This window comes from Argiope bruennichi, chromosome 3 (assembly GCF_947563725.1).
Source record: "Argiope bruennichi chromosome 3, qqArgBrue1.1, whole genome shotgun sequence".
Taxonomy (NCBI): domain Eukaryota; kingdom Metazoa; phylum Arthropoda; class Arachnida; order Araneae; family Araneidae; genus Argiope; species Argiope bruennichi.
In genome coordinates, this window is record NC_079153.1 from 28983679 (window position 1) to 29001490 (window position 17812).

General features: G+C 23.8%; 1 protein-coding gene across 1 annotated transcript; it reads right to left on the reverse strand.

Moving 5' to 3' along the window:
• Positions 1 to 1875: 1875 nt before the first annotated feature.
• On the reverse strand, positions 1876 to 17647 carry LOC129963185 (5'-AMP-activated protein kinase catalytic subunit alpha-2-like). Its single transcript, XM_056077348.1, has 16 exons — positions 17456 to 17647; positions 17039 to 17180; positions 15088 to 15181; positions 14212 to 14356; positions 13521 to 13608; positions 12803 to 12872; positions 12265 to 12313; positions 11058 to 11163; positions 10040 to 10145; positions 8984 to 9172; positions 7287 to 7320; positions 6811 to 6903; positions 6200 to 6270; positions 6036 to 6101; positions 5844 to 5940; positions 1876 to 3929 (listed from the first exon to the last, which is right to left on the reverse strand). The coding sequence occupies exons 1-16, from the start codon at positions 17562 to 17564 to the stop codon at positions 3832 to 3834; spliced, it is 1557 nt and encodes a 518-aa protein (XP_055933323.1). The 5' UTR covers positions 17565 to 17647; the 3' UTR covers positions 1876 to 3831.
• Positions 17648 to 17812: the final 165 nt, after the last annotated feature.

Below are 17812 nucleotides of genomic sequence, written 5' to 3' on the forward strand. Positions count from 1 at the left end.
AACTTCTATAACACCAATTTTGTACATCACGTTAAACAAATACTATTGTGATGCATACAACAAGCTTCAGCCAGAAACGAAAATAGGTAATAAATACTTGGAATGCTATTTCAAAAAGTACTAAAACAATAACATGTGAATCTCATCTTTAGACTTGATTTCCTGTATAGAAAATCCTGACTATTACAAAATTTGAACAAACGACTAAAATCCAATCATGAAACTACAGAAACATTTATCAATAATATACTGAGTCAAAGAATTTTTGTAAGCAATAATATCTCTATGATTAATTATTTTGCTGCTGGTTATTAATTAACATGCTAATCGGTATCTTGAATTTGATTTCGAAATGGTATCATACAGTACTTTAAATCAGATATTATAAAATATGATGAAAAGTTCTGAAAAAATAATATTTCTGTAGTAAGAAAACTTTTTGAAGGACAATAATATATAAACAATATCATTGATGCTGTTGCAATCATGGCAAAAAGAATCATTATGCAAGTTAAAAATGGTTCTAAAGTTCTGATAGTGATTAAATTATTCGGAATGATGATCAATGTTTCGGGTCAATTTGGTTAGGAAAGAGAGAGAAAGAAAAAAAACAAAAAACAAAAAAAAAACAATGATGTTAGATTTGTTAAATTAGCTAGAAATTTAAAAGATTTTCTTTTATTAATTTATACATTATTTATTTTGATCTATTGAATTAGTGTCCATTCCAAGAGGTGATATCAGTAAGAAATATTTTATTTGAGCCTCAAAATTTAAAGAGTTGAAATTAAATCCTGATCCATTCTAAAAACTATTATACCATAATTTAAAAATATAAGTCATATTTAAATATAACAGACACAGTTAAATATAATTAACAACTTTATTGCCTTGAAAATAACGAATTTGAGTTTAAATTTAGTTTTTTTAAATTATCAACATCCAATCCTCCTCATCAATAATAAATATCTTCTAAGGCATACGTATTTAAATTCATTTTTAAGAATGATGAATTAAAGATATCAGATCACTTTCTTTTATAAAGAGCACCTTAAATATTTAAAATTATTTATACTGTCTATTCTTAGGAGGGACTCCAACAGACATACATAACATTAAGAATTTAGAAGAGCAACATTCACTACATTTATCATGATTCTTTAAAATTAAGAACTGAATTATAATTTTTTATGATCTTTTCTTTTCATCTCAATATTTAATCAAATATAGTCTTATTTTATCATTTTTAAACATTACTTTGAAGAATATGATTTTTAATTCAGTAAATATATAGAATTATAAGGAATATATTAAAGGCATTTGTATAGCAATTTTAATTAAAGCATATTTTAGGAGCAAAAATCATATAATAAGGATTTGGGGGGAAATAGATACATCTTCATATTACAATCATTTAATCAAAAATAATAGTATTACTCAATAATTCAGTGGTGCTGTGGAGGTTAAATTTTTGAAATACTTCATTTGCATTTTTTTGGAGCAAAAATCATATAATAAGGATTTGGGCGGGGGCGGGGGGGGGGGGGATAGATACATCTTCATATTACAATTATTTAATCAAAAGTAATAGTATTACTCAATAATTCAGTGGTGCTGTGGAGGTTAAATTTTTGAAATACTTCAGCATCATCATTAAATATGAGAACAAATTTTCATTTCAAATTTAAAAATGGAAATCTAAAAGTTAATTTTTAAAGTTTCATTCTCAGGCAAATTTTTTCAAAGTACAATCATATCAAAAATGTTCTAATGCACTGCAAATGTATCTGAAAATCATAACATCTAATTTCTGTACACATGTTTAAAATGTCAACAGAAATAATTCATTATTTTTTAAATAAAGTGCAAACTTAATGAGCTGTAAACATTTATTTATTTATGTTTTTTGTAATACAATAGAATACTCTATTTTAGTAGATGAACAGCATGTAACAGTGTATATCCTACATGATGTTTACCACTTCAATAGGAAAAAAAGTATATAGGTCATTATTTTGGTTCATTTTTATATACATTTTTTTAATACCTTAATAGCATGTAATACAATATAGAGCCATATGCTTGCTTAAATAAATGAAAATAGTTTAAATTCTTAAAAATTAAAAAGATTAACCTTTTCAAATATATATAAAAATGTCTGTGTGATATTATTACAATTCTACTCAAAATATAACATTTTTGTAGATGTTATTAGTCATATTAATTTCATTTAACTGCTATTTTATTTCCATATTTCCAGCCACCAGAAAGTTTCATAAAAATTTGATGCACTAAATTCACTTCATGTGAGCTTTCTTATTTACAAGATCTTGGTCCAATTACAATAATTTCTCAATATTTATCATATGGCAATAATACTATGTGGCAGATTAAGCAATTTTTAAACTCATAATGAAGAAATAAAGTTCATTTGTGCGTATAGCATAGACTAAATAGGACGGGAACTAGTATTCAATGTCCTGCAGCTCTCTAATATTCGACATCACTATAGAAGCTAACCCAAACCTGATAACAAAAACCATATCCATACCCTTCCAGAAAATAAAAATATTATTTTGATATGGATTAAAATGTTTCAGAGATATAGGAGCTCCAGAAACCTTATACTAAAAAGCAACTAGAATAAAGATGTGTAAAGAAAACAAACAAACAAAAAATCTCAATAGTTCAATAATAAGAAAGAGCATTTATGTATCAGACCTATTCAGAAGCCCACCTCCACTTAAAAAGGCCATAAATCACAATAGTGGAGATGTTCTTACTTAGAGATGATTAAATATATTTTTAAAAAACAAAAGTATAAGGCAAAAGTAATTGTTTAACAGTAACTCACTATTTATTTGAAGTAACTCGCATTTTGAGTTGTGAAATTATTCAAGAAAGATTGTTTTTCGATTTTAAATTGTTTTAAACCACTGAATTTGCCAATCTAGTTACACTTTAATTTGAAAAATTAAAAATATTTTGTAAATTCTATTCCAATGATTCAGTTCAGTAACTGAAGTAAAAATTTATTTGAATACTACAATCCAACAACAGTGTAAACTTCATATGATACAATATTTACTTGTTTTCAAATAATAATTATACAGAACCCTCATAATTTATATCCTAGACAAATATAAAAAATGCTGCTGTGTTGAAAATTTAAAATAAAAAGGTGTCTAAAAAATAAAAATTAAGTTAGTAGAAATGAAGAACATTTAAGATTTGTAATCAGATTTAAATTATGAAGGCTCTGTTATTTAAGGCATTTACCATAAAAAAATTTTTAACTTTCAATAATATCTTTAAAAAAATTAACAAATACAAATATAAAAAAAATCAAAGCAAGCAACATTTTGTCATTTTTATGCCTTGCTTTTTGCATAGTTGTAACCCTGATCCTTTTATGAAAAAGCACAATGCAGGTACATATGTATCCCATTTTGCATTAAACAGTCTCTGCAACTGCTTCTAAAAAATTCAGTGCTTCTATTCTAAAAAAAATGTAAATATATAAACTCTACAAATATTGCTGATTGAAAATTTCTTAAAATGATACTTTAAAATATTGACTAATTATCATCACAAGCATATACCTTAATATACATATATAATAATTCATATAGGTTAAATTGCAGCAACTAGCTATGTACATGCTGCCATAAAGCACTCAGCTATATTTACATACATATGGTTAGGATTATATACAGACACTCGGGTAGTATTCAAAAATGTACATATCACATAACAAAGACAGATATTTCATACATAACTTTTTGAACACAAAAATCCAAAAACCCTAAAAAATATATTTGAAGAAAGAACCTAGCGAGCTAACTGTGCAATCAAAGCAGCACACATTTCAAAAAATTCCATAATATTGTATGATTGTTGGCAACTGGACGAAATGGATTCAGAAGAACCTAGAAAGAGATTGATATCGGGATAAGAAATTCAGGCTAATATGTCATTTAATAACTGATAAATCCTTTTATATGTATAATAAGATAATGATAAACATAAAAATAGTTATAATATCAGTTATAAATTTAGCTGCAAATAAGTACGATTATAAAAATTAATTTTTACTTATATTTTTCTGAAATTACTCTGGGCAAATCTTTCAAATTATTTTATAATATATAAAATTTTGGTTAATAAGCTAGAAAACATATAATATTAACTCATATTTTGAAATAAGAATTGCTTCTTAGAAAAGTCAGTGTCAGATAAATTCTTCTATGGATCCTTATGGGTTCATTGCAAACTTTGGGATACACCTTCCCTCTTTCTAATTTTCTACATCAGTTTCTCTATATAAACAGTTTTATGTAGCAAATGGAGAAAAAAATTTAATTTAATTATAGGCCCATTTTGAGAGAGATGGTTTAAAAATTTTAAATACAAAAAAAAAAAAAAATTAAGAATCAAATTTAAAAGTATTTTAAAAGAAATATTTATAAAATATTATATACAATCTAAATATTATTTAATTACAGAATCGGACATTTTTAAAATTACAAAGCAACATATTTTTAGAGTTTTTAAATAAATGCATGAATATAAAACTTTAAAAGATTTCTATTAGGAATTTTAAAATAATGTTCTTACATTTAAGCAGAATTTGATCTTAATTTGAACCAATTCGAATGTATGGGCTTTATAAATTAAATGAAAGCTTAAAATTAATATACTCCAAAAATATCACATAAAAAATATATCAACCATTAGGAGCTCCTAGGCAGTTGCTTAGTTTTCCTATTTGATAATCATATTCTGAGTAAAATTTAAGAGCTGGTGAGAATTGTATTTTAAAATATAACTTTGTTTGGAAATTTGGACACTCATAAATTATACAGCCGTATCATAATAAAAATATGCAATATATATGGCAAAAATTCACTTATTTATGAAATACAAAAATTTCTTCACTAATTTTCTTTACTTCAATATTTTTGAGAATATAATAATCATTTTATAATTAAGAATATGGTACACAGTGTTCTAATAATATACCATATAGATTAAAAAATCAATATTGAAGCTTTTAATATATAATAATTCTGGCTCTCAGATGCATGCATTTTGATACCATCACTCTTATATCCAAAGATTATGAGCATTTGTGAAGTTAAGTTAGTTTATAAAAAACTATTATACAGAAGTTTTTAGTTATCAATATGTGACAAATAGAAATTATTTAGTAAAAATTCAGAAAAGAAATCTAAATGAAAAAAAAAAAAAATTAAGATTGATTTATATTGTTACATTTCTTTTTCATATTGTTAACTAATATATATATTACAAATTAATGAATTATTTTTCTACTTATATAATATGGATAAAGCATAATTATATATATCAACTTGCTATGTACTTCACTATTTTCCTCCTAGCACAATAACAGTAAAAGAAATATTCTTCTTTACTGGCATTACACTTTTGGAATATTATACAAAATTATGAAATAGACTATAAAAAATAAAGACTATAAAAAAATCAGTTTTTAAATATTTTAACTGCACATTATGTGTTTATTATGTAAAGGAAGATACCAACAACAGTAGAAATATAGAAAATTTCAGAATGTAATAAAAATAAAGAATTGCTTATAATCAAGTTTAAGAGTCCATTCTAAAAATTAAAAAAGAACCTTTCCACCATATTTAAATTTGCAAGAAACAAATAATAAAATTGAATAAAATAATCAACATATAATCAATTAATTTTTTTAAACATCAGTTAAGAATTCATTATAAAAGAAAATTTTAGTATATATATATATATTTTGATTATTAATAAAAACTAATGATAAATTATTTAATTGGATAACTTACTTTGACTATCATTAGGTTCTTCATTGTTTGCAAGGGACTTAAAATCAAGTAGGTAACTTTTATAATCTACTTGGTAGAGCTGAAGAGTCATTTTTGTCTGAAAAAATAAAATAATAAATAGAAATATTTTTGTTTAAATTTAATCTTCATTACTGTCATTTAAATATGAAGAAGCCTTAACTTCACACTTACATATTTTTTAGTAACTGGATGATATCTTCTGACAATGATATGGAAAGGATTTGCTGTTTTCCATTCCTGAAAATAATAATTTAATATTATTATCAAAAGAAATGATAGTGTTCTAGAATAAAAGGGAAGGAACAAAAGTTAAAATTCAAACAAGAATTCCTTACAAAATCCAAAGCTTTCATGGCTCTATATACTTCTGTCATAATATCAAATGGTTTGCTTTGGGACCTAATGCCTGAAAAAAAAGAACAATAATTTAATTCAAATATGGTACATTATAATTATATTTTCCATCATGTATAAACACATTATGAAATAAAAATTAAAATTACTTCAATAACAAATTTTTTGAATACATTAATCATTCATAGAAGTACTTACAGGTTTAAAAAAAAATCATATTGATAACATTATAGGCAGTTTTAGAGCATTAAAAAATTGCTCTTAATTCAAAATGCAACCAATTGATTTCTTTTTACACTTAAATAAATGAAGAAAATGCATTACATAATGTATAACGTAAAAATGATTATACATGAAATTCTTAAATCAATTCAACCAGGTTTAATGTTTTCTTTTTAAAAATTTCTTTTGAAATAATTTAATTAATATAATGAGATATTCAAAATATTTGATCAAATATATTGTCAAAACATATCTACTTTTAAATTTTAATAACAAACACAACAAATATCTCTTTAGATTAAACTTTAAATGTTCCCCAAGATTAAAACATAATTATTTAATCAAATATAAAGATGAATAAAAAGATCACCTAAATGCCATTTTGCTCTTTTCATTGGAGTACCTTTACTTTTATCAGTGCTGTTACCACCACTCATCATTCTCTGGCGGTTCGAAATTGAAACTGCAATGAATAACAAAAATTAAACTACACATTTAAAACACGTACACTATATTCTAACTCCTTTTAATAATATTTCTTAGCGAATTTTAATATAATGATACTTTTTTAGATATTTTATTTATATTTCTCAAATTAAGTTAATAATTATAAAAATTAATGTTCATTACAGAGTCATATTCAAATTCTAAACTATGTTCTTATTTTAATTTCCCATATTATATCATAACAAGATATAAAACAAAATATCGGATTAAAGACTAGAGATAAATAAATGAAATAATAATATATAGGGAATTATAATTCCCATGATAATGAAACATATGCAATAAAAAACCCTCATATAAATAAAAGTTTATAAATAAAGAAATGAAATAAAGTTTTACCTCCAATTCGTTCTGGATGACTTTTACCAGGACTCTGAAAATATATTTATTAAAACATCTAAAAAGCAAAAGATAAATACAATAATACAGACATTCAACACTGAAAAATAAAAATTGCCATTTCAACCGGAAAAGTTTTTTTTTTTTTTTTTTTTTTTTAAATGCCAGAGGAGAGGGGGAAAAAAACAAACAAAAAAAAAAAAAAAAACATAAATGGCAATAACCACTTTGTAACACCAACAATTTTTTAAACCATTTATATTTTTAATAGATAAAGTCTGCAGATAAACATATTATGGAAATTCTGCCATATTTTTAAAGGGGGGGGGGGCATGCTAAACTTTATAAATGAAGAATAATTTAAATTATCCATATCATATTTTTGTGACAAAATCATATGCTTAGAGTACATAGAAAACATTCAATATAATCATGGTAACGAAAAAAAAAAATTTCTTTTTTGTTACCATGACTTTAATTGAATTAAAGAAAAAATATTATTTTTGCAATAAATATATTAAGAAGAATATTCTGTATTTAATTCATAAAGGACAATTTCAATTTCAAAAACAAAATGTGAATAAATCAAGTAATACAGTTACAACAAACACACAAATATTTTATAAATCTCTAAAAAAAATTGCAGTTAAATTTCAACATATATTAATTTGTTAATGTTCTATATAAACACTAGCATAATAAAACAGAACTAACAAAGCATAAGTTTCAACCATAAATTTTATAAACACATTACAATTAGTATATATTATATATATTTGAAAAAAAAGTACTATAAAAATTAATATTCAAAAGTATAGATTTTTTTTTCCTTGTTGCTTTGTTTCTCATAAAAATAAACAAGAAGAAAAGGATAGGCATTCTAATAAACACAATGCTCTCTCACACAATGGGGGAAAACCCAAAAAAATTTTAGTAAATAAACTTTATTACAAAGCTCTACACCAAAACCAAGGTTTTATACAGAAGTTTTTTTTAAAATAACAATTGTTTAAATAATTAAATGAAATTTCACTAATAATGGTTTACTTCATCATTAATTGTCTCAACTTATAATACAATCCATAAAAATATTAATTACAAAAGCGAAAAGTGATACTTAAGAATGTAATACAAAGTCTATTTGTAATAATTTTTAAATTAAACTGAAAATAAATGTTTTTGATAATATTTTGCAAAATCAAATACATCTCAAAATATGAATATTAGCATTATCATTATACTGCATCGAATCCTAATTTTTAAATACAAATTTCAACTAATTTTCATCATTTATTCTGTAAATATATGATTATGATAAAACAGCTTTGTACCAATAACTAAAATTAGCAGAAGAAACAACATAATTAGATTTTTTTTTTAATTTTAAGAGACCACTTAATTCTTTTACTTATAGATACTAAAAATGATATTAAATAAAAGTAACCAATTAAAATGTAATAATAAAAATATTTTAATCTTTATTCAACAGATATTAACAGTTAAAAAAAAAAAGTAAATCGATTGATCATACGAAAAATTAAAGCAACTTTCTTCAATAAAAGCAATACCATTCACATTTGAATTATGCTCAACAACTTTATCTTCCTTTCATAAAATTCACTAAATTTTTATACTTTCTTAAATATATTTGCCTATTACAAAACGGCAATTATATTATTATAGAGCAATTTACTTACATTTATATCACTGCTCGTAGTAGTTGGAGGTGGACTAGATGCCCAATAAAAGTTATTTTTCTCCAGTTTTGAAGTCTCATCTTCAATTCTTTTATTGTCCAAAATCAAGTGATATGCAATTGCTAACTGGTCATGGGGATCACTACTGAGAAGGGCAGCATGAACTTCTCTTTCTGATACAGAGAATTTCTGAAAAACACATAAAATTATATATAAATTAACCAACAGAAGAAATCTCTTCAAAACTTTCTCTCTCACAAAAGTACTATCCACCCTACTTCATGATAAAATTGTGATTCTTAGAAAGTGACAAATATTCAGTCCCCCTCCCTCAGAACTTGAACATGAGAATTTTGTGCGCTGTGGTATAATTAAAGTGGGAAAAAAAAAAAAAAAAAAAATTAAAATTTTTTTTAATCAATAAAAACCAAAAACCGATATGGAAATAAAATTTAACAGGTTAACATACTAAATTTTATTTATTTCATTGCATTTTTGAGTAATCATGTTTTCATATATATATAAAAGTACACAGCAACAGATGATCAACTCCTTGACAGATTTGGTTTCAAATTTGATATAGATTTACAATATAAATGATGAATCTACATATTATATTTTATTTATCTAACTCTTTATATTTTCCATTGTGTTCACTTGTTTTTCATCAATGAAACTTCTTATTACAAGATTGCATCCAAAATTTGATAGAAATATGGTGTGAAGACCATATACTGAATTTTTATATGTCTAGCAAAAAGTATTTCTGAATGACTGTGTTCACAGACAGCCATAATCCAAAAATAAATTTTTCAGTACCAGGGAGGCCTAAAATATTGAGATTTGTCAAAATTTCAAGCTCAAATTTTTTGACAGTTACAATATTTCCTATTTAAAAACTTTGCATATAGAAAATAAAAAGTAAGTTGATGAAAATAAAAAGTTTGTTGATGTACATGACAAGAACAAACTCATTTGAAAATTTAGTATTGTTATTTAAATTGTTTTTTTTCATATAAATACAACAAAAATAATCATTCATTAAGTTATTCTTACCTCGCAAACTTCCATCAAGGCTTGAGTGTTTATAAGTGATGTATCTTGATCATTTGAAGCAGGAAACAAATAAGCAGGGAGGTCTTTTTTAAACCAATCGTGTTCTCTGTAATGAGTAAATTTATAAATATTAACTCTCCTATTTATGAAAAATCTACAATAATTTAAATGCTACATAATAATCTAATCGGTGATAATAATCTAATATCCTTTTAAAGGATATAGCAGTAAAATTCTACATTTTTAATGAAAAAACAAGTAATTAGTTTACAAGAAATCACATATTTGACTTTACAATTTTTATTCACTGCAGAGATTACCAAATCCCTTTACAATAAACTAATTAACATTTTTAACAGTTAATATAGTTTTTAGATATTAACTATAAAAGCCATAACACAATATTAATATCAGATTAATAAAAGTTGTACATGATATATACTTAATATGTATTTGTTGAAATTGTCCCAAAACACAAATCTAGATATATTATTTAAAAAAATGAATTTTTTTTAAAGTTCTTATTTTAAAAAAAGAAACTATTGATAGGAAAAATGAGAAAATAAAGTATAATCAAAGAAAATCGAATTTATGGCAATCAATAAATAAAAATATTTTATAACTGTTTCAGTTACAAATAATACTATTGTTTAACAAACAAGATCTATCAAATCAATTTAGAATTTTTTTGTTACATATATGATATAATTATTGACTAAAACCCTGCAATCCATTTATTAAATAAATAAGACAATCTTGAATTTCAATTAAATATTTTCAGCAATCTTTTTTTAAAACAAAATTAAATGCAAGGAAAAAGTTTTATGAAGATAGTAAGCACTCTTTGAAACAATAAAGCAGATTCTTGCTGCATTTGGGAGGATTAGGTAATAAATTAATTTAAAAATATAAAAACATTTTAAGTGATAATAAAATTATAATTTTGAGTTACAAAAGTATTTTCAAAATTGACATTCAAGTAACTTATAAAAATATGCAAATAAAAAAAATGGCATACTTAATATCATTCATTGTAGCTCTTTTCATGGGATCAACTTGCAACATATAGACTAAGAGATTCACAACTGATTTATTCAGATAATCAGGAATGGGAAATATACCAGCTAAAAGAAAGCTCTGTTAGTCTATTACACATAAGATAAAAAAAAATCACAACAATTAAAGGTTTTTATTTTAAAATGCAATCAATAATATCATTAAAAAAAGCAATGACATATGAAAATTTATATAAAAATTTCTAAATTAGGGCATAACAATTTAAGTTTGAATTCCATAAAGATTTGTAACAAAATTTTTTGAATTCTTTTGTAATAATATTCGTGACTCAATTGTCTATTCTTATGATATATTCAAGTTTCATTTAAATTAAAGTTTGAGAAATTTTTAGAAAAGCCATAACTAAATTCAAAATCTTCTATTTTTGCAATGAAAAGCCTTAAAGACATTTTGAAATAAAAAGATATTCATTAATACTAATATATTCTGAAAAATCTAAAATAAACAAATAAAAAATATCATGTCCAAAATTTACATTTCACATTGGATTAAAAAATAAAACAACATATTTTGATTCGTTCATATACAAACACATAAGTTTGAGTGCGAGCACTATCATTACTCAAGATGACACTTTTGGATTTTTCAGTTAAATAGTATTACCATAAAAAAATGCATACAAAAATTAGTCATTCATTACAAGATAATTAAAAACATAATCAATTGTTTTTCCCATTCAAATTAACATTAAGCCACTGCTCATGCACACAAAAGGCTCAACATTTGTTGAGCCACTTCAAGTCAATCAGCAAAAATAATTATGTTTAAGCATTTTATAAAACAAAATGAAAGAGAGACCAAGATTTAACTTTACTTAAGAAAATATTACTGTTTGTCTGTTAAAGGAAGATTTCTTTTCTAATATGTATAACAATCTATAAGGTCAAGTTTTAAAACATTCTTTTATATAAAATTTCATGTATTAATGCATTGATCCATTGCCACTGTTATATGTAATATTATAATTTATTTATGAGTGTAAAATTTTAATTAGCATTTTAAAAAATTGACATGTATATGTTTGTGTGGTACAGTTTATAATTAATAAGAAAGCAATGAAAAATTATGCAAGTATTGTGTAATCAAATAAAAATCATATTTTATAAAATAAATTTCTATTCCTTTATTTTACAAACTTTTAAACTTACATTTTATCTTCCTGAAAAGCGTAGGTACATGCTCATCATCAAAAGGCAACTAAAAGGAATTTTACAAATATATTATTAATAAATGTATTCTGACCAATGCTACAAAAAACTATTCTGAATAAACAATAATTATAAAAGAAAATTAATGATAATTATGAATTCATTAACACAATCTATATATAATTTCGTTTATAAAGAGCTATAAATTATTTATCAAACAATGATAAGGAGGAAAAAAGACTGACTGAAAAACGATTTGATGAATAACTGCATAAGTATACAAATCACACTGTAAAATTTAAACAAATCAATTTTTTTTTCTTAACAAAAGCTTTTTTACTCAATGATATTGCCATCAATAATATTTATTTATCAAATTCAAATATAAGAACTAATTGGAATAATATTGAACACTTATTTAAATTTTACATTAGAAAGTTAAACAAATAAATTAAAACCAAATATAATTCAGTAAAATTAATATAGATGCAATACTAAGCAAAAAAATATATACAATAAAATACAAAAGTAAAAGTACCGTTCCGCAAAGTAAGGCATATAAAATAACACCACAACTCCAAATATCTACTTCAGGTCCTGCATATAATCTAAAATTATAATGAATAATATGTAATGAATTATTATTAACTAATGAAAAATAATAAAGATATAAATATCATACAGAGTAAAATAACAATGATTAGCAATATTAAATATATATATATATATATATATATATATATATTGACAATATAAAAAATGAATTAAATTTACAAATGAAAATATACACACAACATACAGAATTTCTGATTAATGTATTAAAAAAATAACAAATTTTTAAATGTATGGAAGCTACTAAAGGTAGGTAGTGCTCTCATAAATAAATGTGTCTCCAAGGCTCTAGCTAACATGTAAACTTTCATAGGAAAAAAGATTAACACCCTACGAAAGAAAGCACAAAATTTCCCTTTCATATATGCTGATTTTTTTTTCTCCTATCTTTTCCTGTTTGTAAATGTAAAGAATGCAAAACATTCTAATAATAGACCGTATCACTAGCAAATGAAAGATTTCCTTTAGAATACTTTAAATTAATACTGAAGTGGGTGATAAACCTTTATTGAAGGATAAAATTAAAATTAAAATTAAAATTAATGAATAAAATTGAATAATATAAAATTTAAAAATTTCATTTGTTGATTATAAGTACTCTATAAAATAAGTATTTTCAAATTTTACTAATAATGTATCCTTACTTTCCAGATATCACTTCAGGAGCAGCATAATTTGGGGACCCACAGCTGGTTCTAAGAAATTCACCATCCATCATCATATTAGACAAACCTTAAAAATATTAGCATATTATATAAAATATTTAAATGCTAATTAATTATAATGAAAAATAAAAATCACATTTGAAAAATAAAGAGCAATTATTAATCGATTGTAGAAACAAGAAAAAATTTTCCATGCTTTGTTAATGAAATACAATGAGAAATAATGTAAATAACTTTGCAAAATCTAAACATGAGACTGATTTTTTAAAATTAAAATGGTATGCTTCAACTGGAAAAAAGATAAAAGTTTTAATATTAATAAAAAATAATTGTAATAATATTAGAAAAGCTTATGTTATAAAAACACTAAAAACAGACACAAAAACTAATGGATTTCAAAATGCCATCAATCTTTTACATTATATTATATACATTTTCTAATGCAACAATATATAGAAAATAACCAGATAAAAAAAATATAGTATTTATAATTTTTCCAAAAAAAGGGGAAGAAGATTTTATTGCCAAGAATCTTTCTTAAACACAAAAATAATAATTAATCTAAAAATTGGTATATTTCTTCCTAACAATTTTAGATTATCAATATTTATAAACCATCTCTCATTTATTTTAAAAATCCAATTCTCATGATGACATAAAAAAAATTTACCAAAATCTGCTATCTTCACATTAAGATGCTGATCTAATAATAAATTTTCAGGTTTCAGATCTCGATGAACCACCATATGACGATGGCAATAGTCAACACCAGAAATAATCTGTTGAAAGAATCTCCTTGCGTCAGCCTCTTTTAACTGAAAGAAGAATGTTACAATATTTAATGAATGCCTTGAAAAAAATGATAAAAATCAAATATCAGTTCTATTTTGTATTTCCATATTTGACATCAAAATTATCAAGTAAAAATGAAAATTAATAAATCTTCCTATTTTTCATTCAGAATATAAACAATTAATTTATATTCTAACTGATCTCAATATTTTAACTTAACAAATATCTTTTTACTGTCATGCATTTAAAATGAAATATCAATAATAGTGATATAATATTTATCAATTTTATGCTTCATTCTAATGGCTTTCAAAACACATTTCAAGCATTTAATAGATGTACCTAAAATGTCCAATGTGTAATCAACTGGAAAATGTTGCAAATTGAAAATGAATAAAAACAAGTTTTAAATTATTAAAATAATGTATCTACTACATGGCCTAATGAGGTGGAATAGAAGGTCAGATAGCAAAGAAGGAGTTGCTAAAATACTCATTTCCTACCCTAATCATATGATTAAAACACCCAAGCATTTTGGTAAAATAAATTATTTTTTATTTTATAATTGTGAATTATTTGTTAACTATGCCAGATAGTCAAGGAAAACACTCCCATATAAATAATCTGTGCAGAAGCATGTACACACACACACACACACACACAATAAACAAAGATTTTGCAAATATTAAATATGGACTTAAATTCACTGTAGCAAAGAGAACATGATATGATTCTAAGTAATAAAATCACTTACTTTCCCATGTTTAACAATGTAATCAAAAAGTTCTCCTCCAGATACATATTCCATGATCATAAATATATCTGTAGGAGTACTGATAACCTGATAACTATAAATATAAAAAAGATATATTTTATTATTTGTCAAAAGCATCAGTATTTTGATTATTTTTAATGGTCAAATACAAATTCAAAATGCAGGGGAAACTGGGAGGAGTGGGACAGATTGCACAAAAAGTTTTTTTAGTTCACAGATTGCAAATTTTTTTTTTTAGTTCACTATTTTAGACCAACCAAGAATGCAGTTTATAAAGGTCAACAGTACATTCTTTAATTCATTAAAAAAAAAAAAAATGCAAGAGCAGTAAAATACATTTAAATGAGCTTTTATTTGTGTAGTTAAAATTTGTAACATTTTTTTCCCACACCTCCCTTATATAAGGGAAGAATGGAACAAGAATTGAGAAAATTAAAATAAATAAATAATATATTTTGAATCCTTTTCATTTAATGATTTATGGTTTTGAATATGCCAAACAAGAGTTGATTTTGAAATCTTCATTGATGCTGCTACACCTTGAAAGCTTTATTGTCTTTTACTACTATTTTCACAGATTGTAATATATTATTATTTAATATATTTTTCCCTACATAGATATTTTTCCTTCCATATTTGTGGCATTTTCATATAAAAAATAAAAATTAATAATTAATTTAAATTTAGAGTGACAAAACCTTTAATAACATCCATAATTTAGCTTCATTTTTTTCATTACTTAATATTTATTATATTGCTTATTATTTTATTTACAGTAGAATTTCTCTAAACAGAAATTAAGTGGTAAACATCATTTCAGGTAGATTTTTTTTTTTATGTGAAATGGTACAGAATGATCTACAGTATGTATTCATACTTTATATGTTACAGTTAATAACAAAAATAAATAACAAAATATGTTTAAAGATACTGCTGTTCTTAAGTAAATTTTTGAAAATGAGAGGAATTTTACTTTATGCTTTGGATTATGAAAGCTTAGCCTCTTTATCATTAGCATATGTAGCTATTTAGAAAGTGTATTGAAATGTAATCAAGTATGTCCAATTCCTCCTTCTACAGAATTTTCTTTTAAAATGCATATCACATTGAACATGCTAAATTAAGTTTCATTTGATTGTTAATTTGTAAACACTATGCTTTGAGTTTATTATACATTTTACATATTTTTATTTTACAAATAATAAAAATCATTAAAAAAATAAATATTTGTATTTACAGCTGTGGCATAAAAATCAGGTTTTCTGTTTTAAACATAAATAATATTATAGTTGGTGTAACAATTAGGATTAAGCAAGGGGCAATAGCTGCTCTATCTAATGGAGAAACTAGAAATAGAACCTAGTTTTTTATTCCGACATAAATGCAGATGTCCCATTCTTATCTACTTTTCCCTAATGTTTTATTACTAAGATTTGAATTAAGTTTATTTAAGAAATAAAACATAATTCAACAACAATGATAAAGAAATCTAAGATTCAGATAGCAAACTAAGTTAAAATTACTACATATAAGATTTTAAAAATGATGCACTGTTCTATGGTAAATTTCTTTTTACAAAAGTGTTCTGATAAACAAAACAAAAAGAAATACACACGATATTTGATAAATGCTAAAACTGGATTTACAGTTTAGGCATATGAATAATAATCAAATGTTAAGCAAGTGAGATATTTAAGAAACATAATTTAAACTATATTAAACTATGTGAACTATAATACATTCCAGGACATATAAATTATGGATAAATTTATTTACATTTATTATATTATATAGAAGTACTATAGATGTATTTATTATTTACAATATCTAAGGAATCCAAAACATCTAAAGCATCAAATTTCTTATATTATTATTAACAAGGGAGAAATAATTTCACAACTATAATAATATATCAAAAGAATTCACTTACAGTTTAATAATGTGAGGATGACGAAATAATTTGAGATTTTGAATTTCTCTTCTGATTTTCCCAACGACATCTAGATTCTTTATTTTTTGTCTATTCAGTATTTTAACGGCAACTTTGTGTCCAGTAAGTTCATGTTTGGCAGCTGATAATAAAGGAATAAGGTAATAATTAGTGATGATTTTTAATATAAAAAACATAAATCGCCGAGTGTGTATATTAACAAATCTCTGGAATAATTCGCACAACAAAATCGTCATCTTATCAAAGCTAAAATTATGTCATGCAAATTTTTTTGTGTCCATTTAAATAGCATATTGTTTACATTTTACAACGCACATGGTCGTGAACCGCAATAAGTTATATTTATGTAAAATACAATTTTTCTAATTTTAAGAAAAAATTAAATATATCACTTACTTTTGACTTTGCCAAATGTACCAACTCCAAGTGTTTCACCTAGTATATAATACCCAATTTTCATTAAAGGTTGACCTCCAGAAGTTTGTGATTGCCCTTTATCCGCCATTTGTAATTATTTACTACAAATTTTTCCAGAGAAATCATAAACAATCCACACGCACGCCACACTTGCTACGCATGTAACATTACATCGCATATTTCAATAAAAAAAATAAAAATGAAAAAAAATAAGATTTAATAATATTGCAACATAATGAAAAGGTGATATTTTTTAAGATAATTATTTATGCAATTCTTGATTTAAAAACTTAAAATATATTTAAAGTAGAAAAAAAATATTTAAAAAAAAACATT